The sequence below is a fragment of the Octopus sinensis genome, linkage group LG14, assembly GCF_006345805.1.
Source record: "Octopus sinensis linkage group LG14, ASM634580v1, whole genome shotgun sequence".
NCBI classification, from domain to species: Eukaryota; Metazoa; Mollusca; class Cephalopoda; order Octopoda; family Octopodidae; genus Octopus; species Octopus sinensis.
Genome location: NC_043010.1, coordinates 31218720 through 31236148, shown reverse-complemented (window position 1 = coordinate 31236148; position 17429 = coordinate 31218720). Strand labels below are relative to the sequence as shown.

At 37.8% G+C, this 17429-nt stretch overlaps 1 protein-coding gene across 3 annotated transcripts in view; it reads left to right on the top strand.

The window, feature by feature from the left end:
• LOC115218868 (chitinase-like protein PB1E7.04c) overlaps nucleotides 1-13674 on the top strand; it is a 54874-nt gene extending 41200 nt beyond the window's left edge. For 2 of the 3 annotated variants that reach the window (XM_029788836.2, XM_029788835.2), the window contains 4 exons: nucleotides 732-810; nucleotides 2278-3884; nucleotides 9700-9765; nucleotides 13119-13674. In XM_029788836.2, the coding sequence (XP_029644696.1) occupies nucleotides 732-810; nucleotides 2278-3884; nucleotides 9700-9765; nucleotides 13119-13655 (2289 nt within the window). In that variant the 3' untranslated portion in view covers nucleotides 13656-13674. The remainder of the gene's footprint in view (nucleotides 1-731; nucleotides 811-2277; nucleotides 3885-9699; nucleotides 9766-13118) is intronic. The other variant, XM_036508826.1, reaches the window with a different exon arrangement.
• Nucleotides 13675-17429: the final 3755 nt, after the last annotated feature.

Here is a 17429-nt window from a genome sequence, read left to right as displayed (position 1 = left end):
AATTTTGAACCTGGGTTCTCATTCCTAAGGTATTTTTTGATGTTATTATTATTATTATTATTGAGTGAGAGAGCAGTTCATGCCATCAAAGTGACACTGGGGTAAAATATACGAAGCCCAATATACCCATCATGACTACCCGTCTGATAAGGGTACACCAGGCATTATTATTATTATTATTATTATTATTGTTCTGGTCACTGCTTGGAATCGAACTCAGAATCTTGGGGTTTAGTAGCCCGTGCTCTTAACCACTACCCAGTACCTATTTTATTAAAGCCTGGTACTTATTCTGCCAGTCTCTTTTGCCAAACCACCAAGTTACAAGGTCATAAATACACCAACACTAGCTGTCAAGCGATGGTGGGAGACATGCACAGACACACACACACAGATATATATATATATATAACTTTTATCTTCTATGTGTTTCAGTCATTAGGCTGCAACCGTGCTGGGGCCATACATATATATATATATATATATATATATATATTATATATATATATATATGACAGGCTCCTTTCAGTTTCTGTCTACTAAATCCACTCACAAGGTTTGGTCAGCCCAAGGCCATAGTAGAACACACTTGCCCAAGGTGCCACGTATTGGGATTGAACCCAGAACCATGTGATTGGGAAGCAAGCTTCTCACCACACAGCTACACCTGTAGACAATTTTAATTTTCTGTCTTTCCCATTATATTTTTCCTTTTTTCTTTTTTATTTCAGTCCTCCATGTTGTCTTCAGCAGATATGGGAAAGAGTTTCTCTTCACCATCAAAACCTTCAGCCTCTGTCACTAATACAGGTAAGACAAGATCTCTTAACTTTAAACAAAAAGGAAGGAGGTTATCTATTTAAGATATCTTTTATCTTTTACTTATTTCAGTCATTGGACTGTAGCCATGCTTGTGCACCACCTTGAAGAGTTAAGTCAAACAAATTGACCCCAGGAAAAAACACACTCTCACACACACACACACACACATGTATGTATATATATATATATATATATATATATATATATATATATATATATACTTTATTTCAAAGCAGCAGTTCGTTGGACAGTTTTTAACAAAACTGTCCGACGAACGGGAACATGAAACTCCGAGTAACAGCTTTTGTTAAATTTCTGTTACTTTTAAATAAAGCATATTACTCTACCTCTGGTATTTGAGTACCCTTTTTTTCCACCTTGTTTCACATTTATGTGTTTACTCTGGTATATATATATATATATATATATAATATATATATATATACACAGAATGGTCTTCTACACAGTTTTCATTTATCAAATTCACTCATAAGGTGTTGGTTGGCCTGAGGTTATTGTAGAAGACATTTCCCAAGGTACCTTGTAGCAAGACTGAACCTGAAACCACATTGTTGCAAAATGAGCTTCTTAACAACACAGCCACTCCTGCACCTCTATATACAGTATTTGTTTTCTGGTATATGTGGTGAGATTTGAGAAATACCTGACTTGGGTGTTAACCATAATCATCTAGGGTGTTCTCCTAGGTGAAGACCTATTGTTCTACCCATTGTTGTAGACCTGTTGGCAAATAAAAAAAAATTTCTACAACTACTAGGCACAGGTATGGCTGTAAGGTTAAAATGCTTACTTTCCAAACACATGGTTTAGATATCAGTCCCACCATGTAGCACCTTGAACAAGTCTCTACTACAGCCCTGGGTCAACCAAAGCCTTGTGAGTGGATTTGGTATATGGAAACTGAAAGAAACCCTGTGTGTGTATGTATTTTTGTGTCTCCTTGTCTTAACATTTTGTGATAGTTATAAATGAATATCACTTAAATATAAATGAATATCACAAGCAGTATCATTTATTTCCAATATTCAGTGAAAACATGTCTAGTCATGGAGAAATATTTCTTTGCTTGGAAAGAGGAAAGACTTCTTGCTGTATAAAATCTACCTCAATAAACTTTGCCTGATCCATACAAGCATGGAAAAGTGGACATTAGAACAATAATAATGACTTCTTGGTAATGTGGGAGGTAATTTAGCAGAAATGATAGGACACCATGTTGACTGATTTATAATGTTTAGTTTCAATGATCTAGATTTTGAGCTCAAATCTTGCTACTCTTCACTTTGCCTTTTATCTCTTGAGAGATGGTTAGATAAAATAAGCACTCATGTTTTTAAAGTCAATTTCACTGAGTCTTCTATAAAAATCGGCTTTTCTTAGTATGAAGCAATCATTTACTGCTAGTAATACTCTTTTTTTTTTATTTGTTTTCAGAACCAGATCCCTGGAAACTCAAGACCTGTCATTCAGAATGCACTGGCCTTAATGCAACTCTGCAAAGTATGCTGTCTCTGAAATTAGGTGATAATCTAGAGAAGAAGAAAGTTTACCAAACTTTGCCTCCAAGTGGTGCCTGCACAAGACAGAGCTCCTGTCTGTCTGCACCTATCCTTTCTCATTCTGCTAGCTCATCCCATATATCTGATGGCCTTCGGACTCGTTATGGAAGTAGCTTATCTAGCGATTGTTCTGTGAGTAACAGCACAGACATTCCATTAACTACTGGCGATATGGGTAGTGATAATGATACCATCAAGGACACATCTCCTGGCACTCCTCCATACCCACCAAAGAAGAAGCACTGCCGTTCCTTATCGATTCCATCAGAGAGTGGCAGCCAGAAACCATACATCTCAGCGCCAATAAACAGCTCCAACTATTTTGTAGCATTGGAACTGAGTCCAAGGAATTCAGGGTCACTGCTGAAACCTGTTGCCTTTAACCCTGTAACTGAGGACAGCTGGAGCCAATATCAACAGAGTTTTATATCAGCAGAAGGAGAATCAGTGTCGGAAGTTTCAGGAATTTCATCATCCACTTCATTTTCATCACTCACAAACCATCCTGCTGTTTTCTCGGGTGCTGTCCATTGGCCAACAACTGCAGACCCATCTTCAATTTCCTCTAAAACACAACAGACTTTTACTGCAGTTTTGGATCCCATTTCATGCTCCACTCAACTCAACAAATCCGTCACATTACTGCACACCCCACCAGAGTCTCCAGTACCCCGCCCTGCCTCTGTTTCAATTGTTGGTTATCGCGACGATGTCGAGAATAGGGCCTTTAAACCAGTATCGGACATGCAGACTGGACATGGTTACAATAACTCTGGTTTTTCCTCACCATCATCGTGCTCTTCCCCTTCTTCTTTTCCCCTTCAACCACGACCTCATCCCACCACAGTAACAAGCCAGGCCACTGGTTCTTCTTGCTTCCTCACTATGCCTCTTCCCAAGGCTTATGCATCCTCTCCTTTTGCTACTCCTGTTGCTGCTGCTACTTCATCGTCCCCATCATCATCACCAGTGAAACTGGCCACAACCAGTTGCAGCCTGCCACCACAAACACCATTTTGGTCCTTTCAGAAACACCGGAGCCTGTCACTTGAAGACCAGTGCTCCATCAGTAACTCTACATCTCCTTCATCATTTTCACCATCCTCATCCATCCTCTCTTCACCCTCACACCCTCCTCATCATCCTCACCATTATCCGTCTCATACCCACTACCCTCACTCACGACAGCAACAGGTCCTTCCACCGCCTCATCCACCTCCCACACAGATAATACCCACCCAACGTCTAATGCCACCCCAGCAGCAGCAACAGCAGCAGCTCGGAAAGACAGTCTCTGCCAGTGGGTCAACGCCAAGTGTACCAGCAGCATGCAAGACGTCTGTGTCAAACCCTTCTTCCCCCCGCCGTCAACGTATTCCGCGGTGCCGCTCCCAGCCATGTGTCCTGCATGACCGTAAAGCTGGAGTGAAACGACGCCGGGACTATGACAGGCCAACCCTGGATTTTCACAAGATGACACAGGTCAGTTTTAAAATCTTTTTTGTTGTTAGTGTTGTTTAATGATGCATGTGTGGCGTGCATGCACACACAAACACACAAGCTTTTATTTATTTTCTCCTTTCTCTCTTTCTCTTCATACATAAACTCATGCTGATCCTCACTTTTGCTCACATTAACACGTTCCTTCTTTCTCTCTCTCTCTCTCTCTCTCTCTCTCTCTCTCTCTCTCTATCTCTCTCTCTCTCTCTCTCTCTCACACTCTCACTCTGTCTCTTCTCTCTCTCTCTTTCTCAATTAATGTTTTCTAAATATATGCTGTGATTGCATATGTGCTGTTAATGAAGACACTGTTGGCCTGATCTTATCACAGATTGCTTCCTAGGTCCCTGTTTGTGAACTCAGTGCAGGTTTACCATGAGGTGCCAAAGTTGCTTGTGACTGACATTTGAGTAACATGGGTGAAGAAGGAATGAGGAGTTTTGTCTGTGTATGAGTGGGTGTTGTTGAAAGTGATGGCATGTAGGGCATTGATGTATGATGATGAGGAAGTACATGTGTATGTGTGGGAAGAAGAAAACTAAATCTTGAGACATACCAGCATTTTTAGAATGTAGGTCAGGGAATTCCAGCAGTACATACTGTAATGGGACAATCTGATAGGAATCTTTGAACATAGAAGCAAAAGACAGGTAGAGCCCATTGATGAGTAGTTTTGCCAGAAGATTCACATGCTAGGCACAATTGAAAGCTTTGGTTTTGTTGAGGACAATAACACTATTTTCATCAAATTTTTTGAGGTCTGAGAGCCCACTGATAAGTGATATAATAGAGTAGGTCACCAGTAAATCTGGTTATATAAAAGCTGTACTGTTAGTCATTAACAAGACAATGAGAGAGAGAGAGAGAGAGATTCTAAGTGAGACAAATGAATTGCAGTAAGAATGAAATCCACATAAACATTTGGATGTGTGGTTTGTGTTAGTATGAAGTGATGTGTGTAGAGTCTAGGTTAAATCAGAGTTCACAAATGTTAAAGAAGGGTGAATTTTCCAGGTTTAGTTTTTTTTTTTTGTTTTTTGTTTTTTAACACCTTGGACAAGTGTCTTCTACTATAGCCTCAGGCCAACCAAAGCCTTGTAAGTGGATTTGGTAGACAGAAACTGAAAGAAGCCCGTCATATATGTGTATGATTCTGTGTTTGTCCCCACCACCATCGCTTGACAACTAATGTTGGTGTACTCACATCCCCATAACTTAGTAGTTTGACAAAAAAGACTGATAGAATAAGTACTAGGCTTACAAAGAATAAGTTCTGGGGTCAATTTCTTCAACTATAATTCCTTTAAGGTGGTGCTCCAGCATGGCTGCAGTCAAATGATTGAAACAAGTAAAAGAATAAAAGAATCTAGAGAAGTGTAGGTGTGAAGAGCAAAATCCATGGGTGAGGAGGTGGTATTAAACCAAGCATAATGGTGTATGTATAAAATAAAAGAGTTAGGCTGGGAGTTCTATGTTGCAAAAAAAAATAAAACGAATACTTCAGAGAAATTATGACCCAGGTTGAAATATATCTGGATGTATGTTTTTTGTGTGTCACTATCATCATCTTCACTATGATGTCAACATCCACTTTTTCTATACTTGTATGGATTAGTATTTATTGGAGCAGATTTTTCAAAGCCCGATGCTCTTTCTGTTGCTAACCCTTGCCTGTTTTCAAGCAAGATATTATGCCATGGCCAGACTGCTTGTATAACAGTAGCAATCACAACTATGGTGCAATATCAAGACTACGAAACACACACACTCATATATATGCAGACACAATGGGCTTCTTTCAGTTTCCATCCACTAAATCCATTCACAAGGTTCGGTCAGCCTGGGGTTGTAGTAGTAGAAAGACACTTGCCCAAAGTGCCACGCAATGGGACTGAACTCAAAACCATGTAGTTGAAAAGCAAACTTCTTAACTACACAGTCACACCTTGCACTCTGTAATATATTTATGTATGGTGCCCATGACTTTTAAAGACCCCCCAAGAATAAGGAAAATGACAGAATAAACCATTTTTCATCATTGTAATAGTTGGAATCAGCATAAGATGACCTTTAGCTTCAAATGCTTGAAACATGAATTTCCCCTGAAGCTACTCAAGACCACACGAACCTACATTGATACTTATCATTAGACATATAAGTACATTGCACTTTTGAACCTATATACACCATACGTACAATGTGTTGTGAGTGTATGTAAATACAGCCAGCATTAATTTGATATTGATTTCATTTTTCTTCTTTTGATCCATACATTCATCCATCCATCCATCCCCCCCCACACACACACACACATAGGTCGATGATGTGGGTTTATATATCCGCTTCTTGTTCTTATTCTTCTTATTATTATTATGAAGGTGGCGAGCTGGCAGAATCGTTAGCACGTTTGGCAAAATGCCTGGCAGCATTTCATCCATCCTTACATTCTGAGTTTAAATTCTACCAAGGTCGACTTTGCCTTTCATCCTTTCAGGGTGAAACACTGAGGTTGATGAAATCGACTAGTCCCCTCTCCTCAAAATCTCAGGCCTTGTCCCTTTAGTAGAAAGGATTATTATAATTATTATTTTCATATACACTCAACAGATTAGACTGTTGGAAAAGAAAAGAATCCTAACATCAGGCTGCAACAAGTAACCTTAGATACCTAGAACCCTCCTATTGGGTTACAGCAAATAATCTTAGATGCCAAGAATCCTTCTAAGTATCCTAGCTGTCCCTAATAACACTGTTTTCTGGAGCTGTACTAAACTGGGTTTTATGCCTATTTCCTCTGTCCTATTCAGATCTTTAGGGATATTTCTCAATGCACTTATAACTACTGGGATGCATACCTGCACTTTCCATAATCTCTCTAATTCAATAGCTAGGTCTTGGTACTTTGCTATTTTTTCTATACCTTACATATTAATTTTTTCAACATTTGAGACTTATAAAGTCAATTATTAGGCACTTTCTACTCCCTTTATATACTACTACCAAATCAGGCCTTCTAGCTTCTATTACTCTGTCAGTCTGAATGTTAAAGTCCCATTACATCTTATATTTTTTCCTTTCTAGGACTTTGTTAGATTCATGTTCATACCATTTACCAGTATGTTCAAATCCTAGCTTTCTACATAGCTCCCAGTGGATTGCTCTCCCTAGATTGCCATGTCTTTTCTTGTACTCTTTCTGTGCCAGCATACTCCATTCACTTACTATAAGAGTAATGCTTTCCTCTTTTGATTTGCAAAGTCTACATTGGGAATCTACTTGGTTTTTGTCTATCTTGGCTTTTATCCAATTAGTCCTTAATGCTTGATCTTGTGCAGCTACTGTCTCCCTCTTCAGCTTTCCTTTCTGCAACCATAACCATGTCTCACTACTATTATTTGCTACAACTATCTTTGGGAATCTACCATGCAACACCTTCTCCTACCAGTCAGATAATTTCTGTTCTTTTTTCTGTTTTTTTTTTTACTTTGTTTGGGGTTTTGGTTTCCCTGTGTCTTGCTGTGACTCTAGCAGCTTTTAATAAACTTTTTTTCACTATTATGTACATAGGAGTGTATATATACTCTAGCTAACTCCATGCAGTCTTCTACTGATATCAACCCCCTTCCACCTTCCTTTCTAGGTAGGTATAATCTTGCTACTCCTGCCTTTGTGCAGAGTCCTCCATTCATATTAACTTCCTTCTTAGTTCTTCTGTTTTTTATTATTATTATTATTATTATTATTATTAAGAGTAGCAGCAGCAGCATCTAAAGTAGATGTCTAAAGTGTTTCATATAAACACTTCAGAATGTTGTGTTAATGTGAATCTGAAAATGTTTTGCTAATGTTATGCAATAAGAGGATCAAAAGCCTGTGATATCCCAGAGTACAATGCAAAGTGTCACTACAAATTGAGAGATTGTTGGAAAGTGTGTGTGGACTGATAGTAGCACACTTTAACCTCACTGATGCCAAATAGAGAGAGGCTTGGAAATGTTATTACAAGAAATTGTCGAATGTAGAGAACACATGGAAGTGAGTAGGATTATTCCAAGTAGACCCAACAGAGGGGCTACTAACTGAAGTTGACAGCTATATGGTTAGAAGTGTTAGCAACATGCTCATTAAAAAATATGGTGTGCTAGTGGGTTTCCTTTGTTCTCAGTTTTCTCACATTTATTATGGTTCTCAGACAAATTTAAATCTGTGGGAACTCCTGTAAGCTGATGTTTTAATTCTCAAAGCTGAATCTGTACAAAATTTAAAGAAGAAATTCCAAGAGTTTTATCAGAACTTAGAACCAAAAGATCTTAATGAAACCTAACAAGGATAAAAGTTTTAGTTAGCAAGAAAGAAGATGGGATTCATTAGATATTAAGGAAGTGGCCTTACAAAATATGCAGAAAAGGTGTACATCATATTATTATCTAACGTCTGTCATCCATGCTGGCATGGATCAGACAGTTTAACCAGGGCTGGTGTATCCTGTGTAAATTATGGGTGTATGAGAGGTATAAAGGGATTGACAATTGATAGAGAAGTAAGACTTTGTATGTAGAAGACACACAGGAGCAGTTAGCAAGCAGTCAGAGCACCCATGATGTAAATTGCTTCAAATGCTCAGAAGAAGTGGGTGCTCGGAAAGCATAGTAACAAGAATAAGAACAAAGTGGAAAGTCTTTGGGTGATATTACCTTTCTATTGACAACAAAGAGTATCTGACTTCAAGTGAAAGGCAGATTGTATGATGCTTGTATATGAAGTATAGTGTTGTATACCAGTAAATCATGGATACTGAATGTAGTGGATGTGCAAGGCTGTAAAGAAATGAGATGCACATGCTCCACTAGATATGTAATGTTTGTGTGCATGAATGACTGAGCACAAATGAACTGAGAGAAAAATTGTGTATAAGAGCCATGAGATGTAGTGTACAGGAGAGAAGAATACATTGGCTGGCATGTGATGATATTTATGGAGAATGACAGAGTGTTGGGTTGAAAAAAAGTGTGATTTAAGTGAAAGGAACTTGTGGATGAAGGGTTAGGAAGAAAGGGTGAAAATTTGTTTCAAAAGGCTAAGCCTCACAAAGGAGATAAGAAAAAGACTACAACACATGGCATAACTATGCTGGAAAAGATCTATACATCTCATTCAAGCAGGGAGAAAAAAACACAGATGTAAAAAGGATTCTGGTGATGATGTGTGACTATAATTGTATGACTGTGTGTGTGTGTATATATAAGTGAATGTATGTATTTGTGTGTTCATGTATAATTGCATGTAGGTGTATGTCTTATGTATGCTTTATTTGTTCAGTTGTGTATGCATATCATGTAATATCTATCCCTGTACTGTCTTTTATTTGTGTTAAAAATCAAATTGCAGACACTTATACATACAAATATAAATACACCCACACAGAATTTGCAGTATTTGCTTTTGTGATTGTGGGTGACCGGTGCTAGTGTGAGGGATGGGCAGGTAGGTTAAGATGGTGTACTGAGTGCACTAGTTAATCCAAATTTGTTGTTGTTTTTTTTCTTTTTCACTTATTATCTTCTTTACTAATTAACCTTTCTCAACCTCATCTAAAACCCTCCCCTCCAGCACACCTTATCTGTCCAGTTTATCTGTATCTCTTACACTCAAACACATTATACATATGCATGTATGTGTGTGTGTGCATGTGTGTATGTATATATGTATATGTGTATATATATATATAAAACTCTCTCTCTTGTGTTCACATACTCACTCTTTTATCTCACTTATTCACTCTTCCCGTCTCCCTCAGACTGCTTATGGCAATTCTACATGTCAGACAGAAGCCAGTGAACAAATCTTACAGAATCTGCATCAGGTGAGTTATGTGGTATGTATGGGGGATTCTGATTATGGTGGTGGTGGTGGTGACAGTGGTGGCGGCTAGCCTGTTGTTTGAGAAAGGCGTTGGAGGAGTGAATGGGATAAATTGATGAGAGGGTAGTTGGAGAAGAGCTAGTAATGCTGTTTATCCTCTATGTGGGCACTTACGATCAAAGATCCTCCAGTCATGATGATTCCATCTGTTGCATCTTTCCAATGTGCCCTTCTTTTCTTAAATATCCACAAAATGTGATTTTGAGAAAATTTGTTTGCTATTTCTAGCAAGTTAGGCAGCTACATAAGAGGTTACTTCTGTATTCAGACCTGTGATGTCAGCTCCATGAACATAATCACTTTTGTTGGGTGGAGGAATTTTCACATTAAATCTAAGTATTGGTGGAGAATCTTTCTATCATCTGGAGAGTATGAGGTTGTTTGAGGAAATCTGCGTATATGTGTTTGTGCATATGTGAAATAGTAACTATGTATTGTTCTTAAGATCATAGGTAGTTTGTGTGTGTGTTTGCATGAGAGAGATAGAGGGTGGAAGAGGGAGAGAGAAAAAGTAGTACAATGACTATGAATGTGCTTTCTTATGTGACATAATGTATTAATGTTTGGACTGAAATACGTTTGTGCCTATGGCAGAGAAAGAGATAGAGGAAGGAGAGATATTTACAAAATAGTGGTGAATATATAATTTGGAAGGAGAGAGCAAAGAAGAGTGATAGTATGGTGTGATAGTGGATAAAAGTAGAAGGGAGGGAGGAATTTATTTGCAGTAAGATGTGTCTACTGTTTTACTTATTATCAGATGAAGCTACTTATATCGTTGACTCATCCCACCTGAGTAAATTGTTTCGGGTGAGTGATTCTTGAAACCATCAGTTTTGCCCTAATTCACTAATTGTAGCACCCGCTACTGTAGTCAATGGAAGTCTTATATTATTAGCTGCTTAATTGAGATGTTAACTGACCAATATGGATTTGAAATGTCAGACTTTGAACTATGAAATCTAGTTTCACTGTAACAGTAATTATGTAACATCATCATCATCAGCAGCTGCAACATTTAACGTCCATTTTCCCTGCTGGCATGGGTTGAATGACTTGATAGGAACTGACAAGGCCTGGAGCCACACCAGGTTCCTTAATCTGTTTTGGCTTTGTTTTCTATAGCTGGATGACCTTCCTAATGCCAACCATTTCACAGTGTGCTGAGTGCTTTCATAACTGTTACGGTCATCATTAGAGTTTTGAGTGTGTGTGTGTGTGTGTGTGTCTTAATACGTATCTCCCACCACTACTTGACAACTGCTGTCAGTTGTTTACATCCTCATAACTTAGTAGTTCAACAAAAGAGACCAAGAGAATGAGTACTAGATTAAAAAGTAAGTGCTGGGGTCAATTGCATCATCATGATTGCAGATCTGCTTGATGAGAACTGACCTGGATCAATTTCCTATTTTATCTTTTATATTGTTAATCATTGGACTGATGTCATGCTGGAGCACTGGCTAGAAGAATTTTTGGTCGAATGGATGCTTTCTTTGCTTTTTTTTTAAGCCTGGTATTTTTCTTATTGGTCTCTTTTTTTGAACCATTAAGTTACAGGGATGTAAACACACCAACACCAGTTCTCAAGTGGTGGTGGTAGACAAACATAAACACAAAGGTACACACACACACACATATATATATATATATAAATATATATACACAATGGCCTTCTTTCAGTTTCTGTTAACAAATCTACTCACAAGGCTATACCAAAACTATAGAAGAAGACACTTGCCCAATGTGTCACACAGTGGGACCAAACCTGGAACCATGTGATTAGAAAGCAAGCTTCTTAACACATAACCATGCCTGCTCCAAGTTTTTTTGTTTTTTTTTAAATTTTGGAGTACCATGTTTGATGGCATAAAAGACACAAAATAGTTTTTAGTACATTAAAGCATATATTATTGACCAAACTTCAAATATAGGACCCATGGTAATTTTTTTCTTTTTTTTTTGAGACATTTTTTTGAAAAAAACATACATCATATATACTAATGGTTGAGGTCCATGTGGCCCTTGAGGGTCTATATAAGATTTTTAGGGGTCTATGCAACAAAGTAGTAAATTTGGGACCCAAAGTAATGTTTTAAAGGCCCCTGAAAAATTTTTGCTTTAGATGCATGTATTTGTATGTATTGCAAAGTTTCTTTCTCTAATAGTTTACATAGTTTGACCTACACAAGTTAATGTGTGAATAACAAAATAAGAATTTTGAAATAAGTTTCTATAAAACTAGTTTTTAAACATTGAATGGCTTTGGAGGTCTACCAGATTAAAATAGGTAAAAGAAATGGTTGAGAACCTCTGATATATACTATCAAATATCTTTAGCTTTTATCTCTTGATTTAGTCATTAGACTGCTGGGGCACCACCTTGAAGAATCAATCCCAGTACTAATTATTTTTTGTAAAGCCTAGTATTTATTGCATTGGTCTTTCTTTTGCTGAACTACTAAGTTATAGTGATGTAAGTTCACCAGTACTGGTTGTCAGGCAGTGGTGGGGGATAAACAATGACATGCACACACACACACACATGGTGTGTATGCATGTCATTGCATATTTGTGTGTGTATATATATATGACAGGCTTCTTTCAGTTTCAATCTACCAAATCCACTCACAAGACTTTGGTCAGCCCAAGGTTATATTAAAAGACACATGCCCAAGGTGCCATGCAATGGGTCTGAACCTGGAACCATGTGGTTGGGAAACAAAACTTCTTACCACACAGCCATGGTAATTTATAATTCTATTTTTTGGAAGGATGAGTCTTGATGCATATAAAGCTATAAATAATATAATTATTGGGTTTAAAAACCTTTTAGGTAGAAAAACATGTCATGTTTACAGTAGATCTGAGCTCAAATCCCATGGACAGCCTTCAACTTTTCCTAGTCAAGAGAGTTTTTTTAATCTTACACTCTGTTATTTACAGCTTTGCAAAGACACGTGGCCTTGTGGTTAGGGTGTTGCCCTCACAAATGCTAGAGCATATGTTCCATTCCCAGACTGGACAGTGCATTGTGTTCTTGAGTAAAACACTCCATTTCACATTGCTCCAATCTACTTTCAATCAAGAGGGAATGTTTGCCTGCTTGCTTAGCCAGTGGAGTGGCTAAAATGATACACTGCACATTGTGACCAGTGTTGTGTAACACATGATTTACAGCTTTATCTTCTTCAAGAGGATAAAGAATTCCAAAAACTTATTTCATGTTCTCATAGTTTCTGAATTCTTATGATGTCAACAATAATTTGGTTTTTTTTTTCTTTTCTTTTCCAGGGGCCAAAAGTTAGTTGGTTTCAACAGTTTCCTGAAGACCAAATGACAACTGCGAAGCCAAACTTGAACCCAATGTCAGTCTCAGAGCCAGTTTCTATTGAAGTTCTCCGATCAACCTGCCTTTTACCTGATGACCACACTGATGATATCATGTCGGAAGATGCTGAAATCTCAGCTGCCACAGAAGCTGGAGAGGCTGCTGCTCGGGCTGCTGCTGCTGCCGAGAAACCCACTGCCGATGAATGTTGCCCCAATTCCCTTCATAACATTAGACGAAATGATTCTGACGATGGATGTTCTCGCTGGGACGATGCCAGCTTTGAAAGACCCTTTGTTGTTTCAAGTCGGTCTGTTGGTCCAGCTGGCTGGGACCCACTGGTGTATGTGAGTGATGAGTCTAATCCTAGTTTCTGTGGCTGTGATGATGATGATGACGACGACGATGATGAGGATCAAATGACTGAAAATGAGGACTATTATGGGAGGGACAAACCCCCCATTGCTGATCTTGATGTTGACCAAATAGAAAACCACTAAACCTTTTCAAACACCATCACTTGTTTTTTGTCTATTTTTTACTTCTGTCTACTCCACAACACACATACGCATAGAGCAATATATTGTCATTGTTATTATTATTATTATTATAAAGGATGTGAACTAGCTGAATCATTAGCATACCAGACAAAATGCTTCACAGTATTTCTTCTGGTTTTATGTTCTGAGTTCAAATTATATCCAAGTTGACTTTGCCTTTCATCCTTCCAGGTTCAATAAAATAAGTTCCAGTTGCGCCCTGGGCGAACGTAATTGACTAACCCAGTCCCCTTAAATTTCAGGCTTTGTGCCCATTGTAGAAAGGATTATTGTTGTTGTTGTTGTTGTAATTATTATTATTATTATTATTATTATTATTATTATTATTATTAGAGTGGTGGACTAGCAGAATTGTTAGCGTGTCAGGCAAAGTGTTTTGTGGCATTTCTTCCAGCTTTATATTTTGGGATCAATTGCTACCATGGTCGCTTTTACCTTTCATGGTTGATAAAATAAATACCAGTTGAGTCCTGGGGCCAATATAATCTCCTAGCCCATCCCACCAAAATGCTTAGCAGCATTTCTTCCAGCTCTTTATGTTCTAGGTTCAAATCCCACGAAGGTCAACTTTGCCTTTCTGTCTAAATTAGGAACAATTTTAATAATAATAATGATAATTGTTATTATTATTATTATTATTATTATATAAGGCAGTGAATTGGCAGAATTGTTAGCACACTGGACGAATGCTGCGTTCTGGGTTCATATTCTGCCGAGGTTGACTTTGTCTTCCATCCCACCAAGGTCAATGTATCTGACTATCCCGATCCCTTAAATTTCAGCCCTTGTGCCTTTAGTAGAAAGGACTATTATTATTGTTATTAAAACTATTACATGCTAGTTTAGCTAGCATGTAATAGTTTGAGGTTTGTTGACAACATGTCTCATCAGATCTCAAGAATCTTTCTAAAGATTCTTGCAGAATACAAGATTGCACTTTTCTGCAATTCAGCAGAGAAAATCTCAATTCCAATATCATTCCGCCTCTTAGGTAGCAGTCTGGGATTCGTGTCAAGTGCACCAATTACCGCAGGAATAATTGTTTTTGTCTTCCTCACTCTTGCCATCCCTCTGGTTAGGTCCTCATATTCCTCAATTTTCTTGATTTCTTTAGTGTCTACTCTATTATCATTTGAAATTATTATTATCATTTATATTAAGGCAGCAAGCTGGCAGAATCATTAGCACACTGGGCAAAATGCTTAGCAGCATTTCATCCATCTTTTTATTCTGAGTTCAAATGCATGGGCAACCTTTTTTGAGAAGCCAGCCACATAAGACATTGTTTGTTAGAGCATGCTATTAAAATAATTTTTTTTGTTAGGTGTGCCATTCAGATAGTCTTACAGGCTATCCATAACACTACCATTATTATTATTAACACTTAAGGCAGCAAGCTGGCAGAATTGTTAGTATGCCAGGCAAAATGCTTAGTGGTATTTTGTCTGTCGCTACGTTCTGAGTTCAAATTCTGCTGAGCTTGACTTTGCCTTTCATCCTTTTGGAGTCAATTAAATAAGTACCAGTTACACACTGGGGTCGATGTAATCGACATAATCCCTTACCTCAAATTTGAGGCCTTGTGCTTTCAGTAGAAAGGATTATTAATAACACTTAGTGAGGCTTTAAACACTACCAATGTTATTTTTATCAAGGCAGCTTGCTAGCTGAATTGTTAGTCCTGGACAAAATGCACTGCAGTATTTCATAGAACACATGTTCTGGTTTCAAATCCTACTTAGGTCAACTTTATCTTTTATCCATTTGGGGTCAATAAAACAAAGTACCAGCAACATATTGGAATCAATGGTATCAACTTGCCCCTTCCCTCTAAATTTTTGGCTTTGTGTCTAAATTAGAAAGCATTGTAAGAAGGGCAATAGATTGGCAGAATCATTAGAGCATTGGTAAAAACTGTCTTGCCACACTTGTTCAAGCTCTCTATGTTATGGGTTCAAATTCCATTGAGGACAACTTGGCATTTTGTGGGTCAATAAAATAAAGTACCAGTCAAATACTGGGGTTGGTAGTATCTACTAACCAGCTCTCTTCAAAACTGTTGGCTTTGTGTTTGGAAAGCTGGCAGAATCATTAGTGTGTGGACAAACAAAATACTTAACAACAGCTTTTCTTCTGGATTTTTTATGTTCTCAGTTCCAATACTGTCATGGTTAGTTTTGTCTTTCATCCTTTTGGGATCAATAAAATGAGTAACAGTTGAGCACTGGAGTCAATGTAACCAACTCCTGACTCACAAAATTTCTGGCCTTTACCAAAGTTTGAAACTATAAGTGTGGCAAGCTGGCAAAATCTTTAGAGCAAAGGTGAAAATGTTTTGCAATATTTTCTCTGTCTTATTATGCTGAGGTTGACTTTACCTTTTATCCCTTCGGGGTTGATAAAATAATGTACCAGTCAAGTACTGGGGTCTGTAATTAACTAACCTACTTCCATCAAAATTGCAGATTTGCTTAACACAACCATGTTAGATAAAGGTATGCTTATGTTCTACCACCATTTTTTCTCTTTTCATCTAAGTAGCATATTTATGTTATGGAGGAAATACAGTTTGTGGCACACTGTAAATGCAAATATAAAACAATGCCTGGTAAGCCTGAAATGCTTTTAGTGTGGTATTGTATGAATGATTGCTTGGCTGTTGAAGTTTAATGGGATTGGTGCTGGAGGTGATGGAACAACCAACAGATCCATTAAAAAAGCAGTATTGAAATAAAAGACAAGCCTGAAAATTCTGTTCTGAAATAATTGAATGTTATATGATAGATTCCAATGGATAATCCATATTGTGAAGTAAGTGATAAAAGTTAATGTTCATTATTTCCAGACTCATGCTTTTTATGTATGTGTGTGTGTGTGTGTGTGTCTGTGAATAACTGGTTCATGAGTTGAATGTTAAATCTTTACAACAAACTAATAATCAATAGCAAATAATATTTTATGAGATGCTGCTGGCCTAGTTAAGATGATGGCTTCAGATCTAAAGTGCTAATTTATTTCCAGTCACTCTCTTTGTTCTGGACTATGTTTAAAAGCCATATATTAAAGACACTTAACATATTGCTTTCCCAGCTTATCTAGCTGTAAAAGTAGTTAATATGGTGAAGTACACTCCCTCATTGTGGCCAGCAAGAGTCTTGTATACCTAACAGTTATTTCATTTGCTCATGATGCAGCTGGCTGGAATGATTCCACAGTTAGTGTGGCCACCTAATAGGAGAGTACAGAGAGGTGTTGGTCATCCACTAGTTTTACAGTGGATGAGCTTCAAGGGCACATCATGTATTATAAGGTAGTGAGCTAGCTGAATCATTAGCACATTGGACAAAAATTCTTAGAGATATATTCTCTGGCTCTTTAAGTTTTGAGTTCAAATCTTACAGCAGTCAACTTTGCTTTTCATCCCTGTGGGGTCACTGTAATTGATTTGCACCCTCTCCTCAAAATTACTGGCTTTGGAACCTGCAATAGAGCAATGGCCTTTTCAGAGGGCATACTGGGATCTTGGTCACTTATACACCATGAAAACTGGTATTATGAGTCCTAGGGCTTGAGGAAAAAAAAACATCATGTGAGTGATTATTGGGGAGTGAGATTCTTTAGAACATTTAACTGTAGATATGAAATGAGATAAACCTGTACAGGTTATTGTTGATGCTGTTTATCCATTGATCAGCTTTGATTACACAGATCTAT